Raw genomic sequence first — 8,819 nt, forward strand, 5'->3', positions numbered from 1 at the left:
AAGATGAGGTATCGCGTTTCCCGGTTGACTTGTATTTGATCTTTGCTCGGCTTTGGCTTCACTGTTCTGGACTGGCGGGTAGAGTGACCATTAAGCTAAACCAGCTATGTGTCACTGGTCGAGAAGTCTTATCTAGGCGAAAATATGTTTCCCCCCCTCCAGGCGCCATGTATGACCTTCGCACTCACGGCCATGCGTAACGTGTACATTCCGGTTCTGCATGATTTATGATGAATTGTTACCCGTTTTGATACATCGGCCCTAACGTGCATCGGTGCATCGTGCGTCGAAATGTTGGCTTTGTCTACATCCTATAAAGCAAACCATCGCACGGCACTCTATAATGATCGTTCGTTACTCCTTAGATGGTAAGTAAAGCGCACCCCGTAACAAATGTAATTAAATGATAAGAAAACACTTTCCCACTTCCGTCTGGGTGAAACTTTTGCACGAGAAGTTTAAATGGTGCCCTCGAGCGCTTGAATAGAGCAATTGGTTCAATCCAGCAATGTGGAAAAAGTTTCATCACCTCTCGCTCTGTTCGTTGTTTTCAGAAAGTAACGATAAAAGTTGTGCAAGTATGCTGGAAACGATTCGAAAGCAATTATGGCATTTATTGTTGTTTTTTAAAGAGTAATGGTATGATGATTACTTAACAAAACTACACCACTGAAAGCGCTGCATGTTAGAAGAGAAAGAGAAACATAAATACCATCATTGTGTTTAAATAAAACTGATTGAAAGGCAATTGTTGGTCGAGTTAATTTTGAGCGAAAGAAATATAAATAACTTGGCGTCTCCATTGAGTTTGAAACTAAGACAAATCTTGAGTTGTAGCAATTTTTAATATTTCTTATTATGTGAATTCGATGATCATACTTAATGATGACATTTTAAAATGCTTAAACTTTCTAATAAATATATCATACGTCGTAGTTTGGCTATCTCACACCAGGTGAAGCAGTGCCACTCCAGTTAGCAAAGTGCTTCCCAGTGAACACGAGCAACATGCTCTCCTGTTCTGTTCAACAGACAAACAACCATCACACAACAAGAAAATGTGCTTAATTTGATCTTTGAAGCTGCATTTAAACAAAGATCCCCTGGTCCCATGTTGATTGCAACAAAATGTTTAATTGGGGGCGAAAATCGATTACAAAATAACCCCATTCTTTGACTAATTGCTCGTTGCTTTCATCACAAAAATGAAGCGCTATTAAAAAGTACTGACTCAACTCGACACAATCTCACAAAAACCGATACACAAAACATCAATCCAACACAGTCATCGCTTCGGCCCACCCAGCACAACACATCACACCGACACCGGCAGCGTGACAAATGATTTTCCCGCGTGTGGAATGAATCCACCGTTTTGATTTACTGCTCCCGGTATCGGGTTGACGGTTCACCACGCGCACTGCACAAACAAACCTCTGCAACTCTGCGCTGACTGCACTGCAAAACCATTTATTTGCGCTGCTTTTGCACAAAAGCAGTAAAGCACGCTGAAACGTATAATCTCCCTACATAAACATTAAGCAACACGGACGACCGAACACATCCTTGCCTTTTTGCACCCGCTAATTGAGGTTCAGGTTCGAGGTTTTCTTCTCGAAGCTATGTTTTGTTCAGCTTGTCAATGAACCGAGATGACACACGAAGCTCCTAAACATAACCACGATGAGTCAGTGCACGGTTATTCGCCTCGGCAGCGAAACCCCAAAACAAGCAACATTTTGATTTCGCTGATATAGGGGCAGGGTTGTCACATCAGCATCGTCTTAATCATCATCATCAACAACAACAACAACGCGCATTCCAAACCGGCTTTTGTATTGGTGTGAGAGCATCGATCGACAGTCTGTTGCCGGTTCGTAGGGAGCGATCTGCCTTTAAAAGATCGTTACGATCGTGTCCGGCTTAAACAAACGCTACACAGCTACCGTTAGAGCGAAGTTATCAAAGTGTGTGAGAGAGTGAGAGGGACATAGAAGCACCGCGAAGGCTATTTTTGTGCGTTGCGATTGTATTGTGAGACGCACACGCGGGTTTCGAAGACAATTTAACGCCGGCAAGCGAACAACGACGTGCTAAACGTGCTAGTCAACTGCCGGTCGCGAACCAGTCCGAGTGAAGCCGTGCACGGGAAAGGAACAACTCTGCAGCAGCAGCAGCAAAAGCAGCAACTTTAAAGTGTGATTCGTGGGTTATTTTTTGTGAAGCCTAGCCTGAAGGTAAGTTGATTCAAGGATTTGGGGTAAATTGAAGCCAATTGTGAAGTGATTGTGTTGGACTTTATGAGGCGGATTTAGTGATGAGCTCGGTGAAGGTGAAAGCAATTAGCGTTTGGTATTTTTATTCAATTTGAATGCAAAGTGACGCAGAAGAAGGAAGCGAGAGATAAAAACGGCGTGCAAACGATTAACCTCTTTGGACATAAAATTGAATAAGCAATGTGATTCATATCGCAGTAATAGTCGTAGTTTCTAGAAATTTTAAATGCTTTTTGACACTAATGGGGCTCTTAACCTTGCTTTTACTGTGTGTTTTAATGTGGCAAACGATCATGTTTTGATCAGTTTTTGTGTGATCTTGAAGACCAAAAACTGGAAAAAAGGAATTTTATTTTCAAGCCTGTATTTGAAGGCTATTTTAGAGTGCAACTTTAAGCCATTTAATAAGGCTTATTGTATGCTGCCTTTAGTTAATATATTTTTATATGAGCACTCGGTGCATTTTGTTAAAGCAACGTTACTGTTTTTCATACCAAAAATGAAATCTCAGCTACAATAAATGCACCGTGCCTCAAACCAATAATGATAAGTGACCTGTATTTGCAACAAGCCTTATCGGAACAGTGAGTCACCTTGAATTCTGATTGGACACCAGCAGAAAAAAACTCAATTCAAAGACATCGAATCTTATCAACACTTCTTTGCGATTAAGTGCATGAAAAAGATTACCGATACACAATGAATGCGATTTTGAAGTGTTGCAACCGTAAACCCCGCAACTCAATGAATGAACAAGAAATTGGCAAACATTGAAACCACACAACGAAGCATGAGCCATTTCCATACTCCCTTCGTACGCGTCTGGCTAATGTCTGGTGATCAAAATTAATGTACTCTCGTGCACATGTGGGGGTATGGTGGGGGGGGGGGGTTGGTAGAGGACAATAAATTATAACAACACCCACCGAATGCAAATTGCACTTGCGCTTGCGAAGCGTGTGGAGTTAAAAATAATAAAAAAACAACTTGCTGCTGCTGCTGTACAACCCTCCACACCGAAACCATCCCGCAACGATCACTCTGAATTACATATTAATTAAGCGTACATTAAGCAGCTGATGATGGTTCGCAGAGCACAACGAACGAGAGCATTTGCAGCCTTTTGCTGCGTGGATGCTGCGGCTCAAATATCGTCTGCATCGTGGGCCGACAGTGAAGGGCCTTCGCGGAATGCCTTCGCGAGACTCTTGGGTGGGTTTTTCGGTGTGTCGCGCCAGCTGAATCACGTCTCGTCCGTTTCCGGTGCATGCATGCTGGTCCTCTTGAGGAAGGAGGGCAGTTTATGAGTCTGTTTCAAATAAAACAAGATGATTCATGTTACCAATGGTTCCCGCCGATGCAGCGACATCGTAACGATACGATCAACGCGCGTGACTGCTGCTCAAAATCCCATCGCCCATTGCCATGGAGACCGGTGGTGCTCGTACAGCTTCCGCGAAACAGATACGGGGTGTGCCAGCACGAACCAACCTTGGCCGGGCAATCGAAACAAATGTGTGAATGTGTGACTGTTTTATTGCATTAAATACCTACGCTAGTTTGGTGCTAGTACGCCAACGGCAGCAGTATTATGTTGGCGAAGTGTATTCCCTTCCCCTCGGGTATCAGCGGCAGTTGGTTGCATTGCTGACGGTTGTTGCTGATTCATTGGGATTTATCATTTCTGCACCTTTTTCGTAATCCCCCGCAGCAGGAGATTGTGCGTGTCAGTGCGTAGGAAGAAAAGCGTCCGAATGCGAAACAGATGGAATCGAATTTATGGCGCCAGGTGGTCAGTGTTAATGGAACCTAGGACCTGCCAGCTGTTGCTGTTGTTACTTCTACGATAATTATTATTAGGTGTTTGGTAAAGTTTTGATGCTAATTGCTTATGGGATGTAAATAGGGACATTAAATTGCAATTTCGCGACCTTGAATGGAGCTTGGTAATGACAGATACAATATTTGTCTTTTCGCATATCGCTTAAATTACTTCAATTGCCGTTGGATATAAAACTGTTGAATAATCTCACATTAAATTCATGATACGTGTTCCAGCCCTTCTCTAACTAAACTCCATCCGAAAAAAGGAAAAAATCAAATCCTCTTTTGTCAAACAAATGAAACAACGCGCAACGACTGCACTAAAAATCATTCCCTCTTTTTAATCCCTTTTCCACGGTTTTCACATTCAACAATTAGAGTTCAGCTTTTACGTGTTTTATTGCCTCCCTGTTTTCATCACGCTTTTTCCGCTGGATTTTTGCCATTTCTATGCGCACAAAGTTGAAAGGAGAGTTTTTCTTTTATTTCATCACGATGTGCTATCTCTTCTGGTAAATAAATCATATAACATACGGGGGTTTTCCTTTTTTTACGATGGCCATGAAAAACGGAGAGGCAATTTCTCATATTGTCTACACCTCTCAGTGAACGAATTTTAATACACAAAGCAAAGCGAGTGGCACAAAAGGATGTGTGATCAATGCTTTTATATTTCACAATTTTTCATAACTTTTGTCGCTCTTGCATCATCTTATACACATGTTGTTCTTGTTTTTTTTTTCAAATAGTCCCAGAATTTTGATTGTAATTGGTGACATTTGTCGCACAAATGTGACCACAGCCAAGGATTTCATAAAGCAAAAGCTTCTCGGCGAAAGAGTTCATTAAATACGCGAGCGCGCGCGAAAGAAATATGTTGCTTTTTGGCTAATGTGTGTGCGATTTTTACACCATTCTCCGCCTCACAAACCATGGCCATAGAGGGAGGGGGGGGGGGGGGCGGGGGCACGTTTTGTTCTAAATTCATATTCACCCAACAATTTTAATGTCTGCTCGGACACCGGTGTCACGGATTGTGCTCCATCTTTCCGCTCGCAACTCACACACATGGCAGCACAGAGGAAACCTACACACAGGCCGTGTACAATTTATAATGGGACCCGTGTGTCAGGAGTAGGAGCGTGAAAAACCACGCATATTATTCTTGTGGTGTTGCGGCGTTAAGAGTAGTGGTGCCGTGGTGCTGTGTGGTCAAGCAACTACCCGAGAAGGAATGCTAAACGAACGACACATGTTTCGCGGGCCGTCCCGTCCGGCTGCAGTGCAAGATCGGCAGGAATGTTCTTGTCCACACAATTATGCCTCGTTCGTCCTACCTGTGTCGAGTGGTTGGGCGTTTATTTTTCCTTTGAATATGGTTTGAAGAATAAGCATTTGGTTAGGGAGTGTGGAAAAGCAGCCGAATTAGCTCTAATTATTACGGAGGAATGCGACTGTTGTTGTTGTCGGCTTAACGTTAACAAAGTGGAATGTTGTATTAGGGTTAGGATGAAAAGATTGATTGTTGAAATTTAAGCTTTATGTAGACTTCAAATGATCCTTAATTCTCCCTGAACGAGGGTAAAATTTAGTATAAGAAATACCTTAAAATTTAATAAAAAAAGTCTCTCAAAAGTTTGTCTTTTACACTCTGCACCTTAACGATCTACTAATTACCATCCCTTTCGGGCTCTTAGCAACAGGTACAGTAGAGCCGTTACAGCTTTTTGCCAGACCTCTGATTTGCTCAAGCACCGGATGCATTCAGTTTAATTTAATTCCCATCTACTCTCCCATCTACTGCATGCCTTCCATCATCAGGGAAATGCAATTCTGGCTGACCTTTTCTTGTCTATCGTGGTCCCTTTTGCCCTCGAGGTGGAAGTAAGTTATTTTTTGTGAGTGTGTGTGTGTGTGTGTGTAGGCACACCAGTTAAGGGCTACGATGCGTTGGTACAGTCGTTTTCAACACGCTTATCAGCCTTTTCTTTGCCTTCGGTATCTCCATGCATAAATCATCTCCTTTTTTTGCATTCCATCGCTTATCGCTTCCTATTGAAAAAAGAAATGCGCTTTGCCCAACGGCTCAGAAGAAGTGCAGTGGTTGACTTTGCTTTAACAAAAAATCCTGCTTGATGTATTTTTTTCATTATCTCATCCCCATTTGATGCTTTTCTGCTGTTGTTGCAAACTTGTACCATTCTTTAGCTTCTGTCCCGAAACAACAAACAACCGCTTGTAATTAATGCGCCCCCATTTGGGCACGTAATTGGACCCAATTAATTCAAATTAAACACAAACATCCCTAGTGTGATGGTATGACTAATACCGGGCAGGCTCTTAAAAGCAAAGCAGCAAAAACAAACCCCTTAAAACAGCATCACTCTTTGGTCAAGTCCTTGGGCGCGATCGTTCTCCCCGCTGATCCGATTCTTGCGTTAAAGAACGCCCCAAAGCCGATCATTTGAGAGGAAAGTAAATAAACAATGTATCGGTAAAACACACACTCACACCCAAACGAGCATAGTTGGGGGAAATCGAAAGCAAAACGAAAAGGAGGAAAACATCATTTCTCATCATCTTCATCAGGGGTTCGGTACGGTTCGATTGGGACACACACACGATGGGGAAGATTCGACGGTAATCAAACCCCTTTCTTGTTGAAAAATGGACCGATACCTGATCAGGTCTCGAAGACGACACAAAAAGGGCAACGGAGCGACCCGGCTTCAACAAACGAGGGGTCTCTACTCACGAAAGACGTGAAAATGAAGTGCCCCAAGCAGAAGAAGATGGTTTAAAAATAACGCCCTCGTGGTAGACGGCCAACACGGTTCACACGCATTTTCCCGGATTTTCCCAGCTCAAACTCGTGCTCGCTCGCTAGCACACACTTAGTCACCCGTTTGCTCGAAGTGTCTGTTTGTTGGAAGAATAGAACAGGAGTGTTGTGTGGCTAAAACTGCAAACCCAATCGAGCTCACCCTAACTTCTAACCTCAATCGATTTCGAGTGTTTTGACAGAATTAGGTCTAGAGACATCTTCGTCTTCCTTAACCTCAAACCTCACACGTCTGCTTTGGTTTTGTTTCCCCTCCACAGTATACGCAACGATGGCCCTTGCCGAGAACACCACCAAGACGGAAATGACGCTGACGGAAACATCTACGCCCGTCATCTCGAAGGAGGTGATCACCGAGCGGACGACGGCCGACGGCCTGTCGGAGAAGAACATCACCCAGTCGAAGAGCTACGGTTCGGCGAGCGAAAAGTCCATGGTGGAGGAGTCGGCCAACTCGATCACCAAGAAGCACGAAAAGTCCGAATCGGCCTTCGCGTCGGAGCGCAGCGTTACCGAGTCGGTTTCGGACGGCGGTGCACTGGCGTCATCGTTGCTGTCCTCCTCCTCGCTGAGCAGCTCCGTCACCAGCAGCAAGGTGGTGTCGTCCTCGTTCAGCTCGTCCACATCGTCGTCGATCTCGTCCTCCATCAAATCGTCCTCGTTCGATTCCAGCACCGCGATCGACGAGTTCTTCAAGAACTGATGATCGGGAGGGAAGAATCTCTCTCGCTTTGTGATCACTATTGTATTGTATATCACTATGTTGTATGTGTAATTTTGTAATCCCCAGTTTAAAAACAAGATGTGCTCAGCAGAGAAAAATTGTAACCCAAATGAGGTAGCCTTTCATTTACATCTCCCATCTATCTACTGTCGTTCGAATGGATCAACAAAACATAACTTAATCGCTAGCATCAACAATGTGTTCTGAGTAAAAGGAAGAGGAGGAGAATGAAAAAGGAAAATAAAGAAACAAAACTCAAACACACGACACGGAACGGTGTGTTGTTGCAAAACTCATTGTTGTTTTTCGGTTCTCTTACATACACGGGCAAATACACGGTTGTTGTCCCGCACGGAGATCAAGGACAATGCAAAAGACCGCTCAGCAACAACCGTGGAAGTGGCTCCGCTCGTGGCGATGTGCTAAAATTACTCCGAAAATTCCTACATCAGCGTGCAATAAAACCGAAACCGGCATCGATTGGGGATGTATTTGCTTTTTTCACACAAAAAATTGGATCACGATGTGGTAGTTTGAAATATATACCAGCGTAGTATTAATTTTCATACCGCTCGGATGAAACAAAACGATCGCAAAAATTCCTACACCATTCCCGTGTGATATTTATTGGCCTGCGCCATACCAGGTGAGATGTACTGTGCAGTTTGTGTACGAGTGGGGGTTTCGGCTTTTTCTAGTTGTCTTTCCTAAATGGATGGGATGTGTAGTTCGGGGCGTTAAAAATAGCTGCATCTACCGGGGAGGTTTGTGAAGGACAACAATGCGGTTGAGCTGATACGGAGGATCGTGCATGATGCTGATGATGATGATACACTACTAGCGTTTGTATTCCTCCGCCTTTTCTACAGCAATGCCAGCTGCCTCTAATGGAGTGTGATGAAGTCATTCGAAATTTTCACCAGCCGAAAGCCGATGCACGAAGTGCAATCTAATTGTAATTGACGGGTGGATGTATTTAACTGGGTAAACGGTGGCCACGGCTGCTGGTGTGAAAGCTTATTAATAATTCAATATTTGTGTTAGACCATCTTCAAGAATGGGTTGATGGATTTTAAACTGTATCACATAATATTTCTTTGAATCATTGTTTTCAGGAGAGTTTATCACAGAAAAATAGTTAAAATAAATAAAA

General features: G+C 43.5%; 1 protein-coding gene across 1 annotated transcript; it reads left to right on the top strand.

Annotated features, from left to right (window-relative positions):
* Positions 1–1,927: 1,927 nt before the first annotated feature.
* Positions 1,928–7,962, top strand: LOC120897029 (uncharacterized serine-rich protein C215.13-like). The gene is made up of 2 exons (XM_040301636.1): positions 1,928–2,237; positions 7,203–7,962. Exon 2 carries the CDS (start codon positions 7,214–7,216, stop codon positions 7,643–7,645), a length of 432 nt encoding a protein of 143 aa, XP_040157570.1. The 5' UTR covers positions 1,928–2,237; positions 7,203–7,213; the 3' UTR covers positions 7,646–7,962.
* The last annotated feature ends 857 nt before the right edge of the window (positions 7,963–8,819 follow it).

This window comes from Anopheles arabiensis, chromosome 2 (genome assembly GCF_016920715.1).
Source record: "Anopheles arabiensis isolate DONGOLA chromosome 2, AaraD3, whole genome shotgun sequence".
NCBI lineage: Eukaryota > Metazoa > Arthropoda > Insecta > Diptera > Culicidae > Anopheles > Anopheles arabiensis.

Excerpts from the sequence above, each read along its gene's own strand:
- LOC120897029 (XM_040301636.1), top strand. The coding sequence starts at position 7,214 with ATGGCCCTTGCCGAGAACACCACCAAGACGGAAATGACGCTGACGGAA.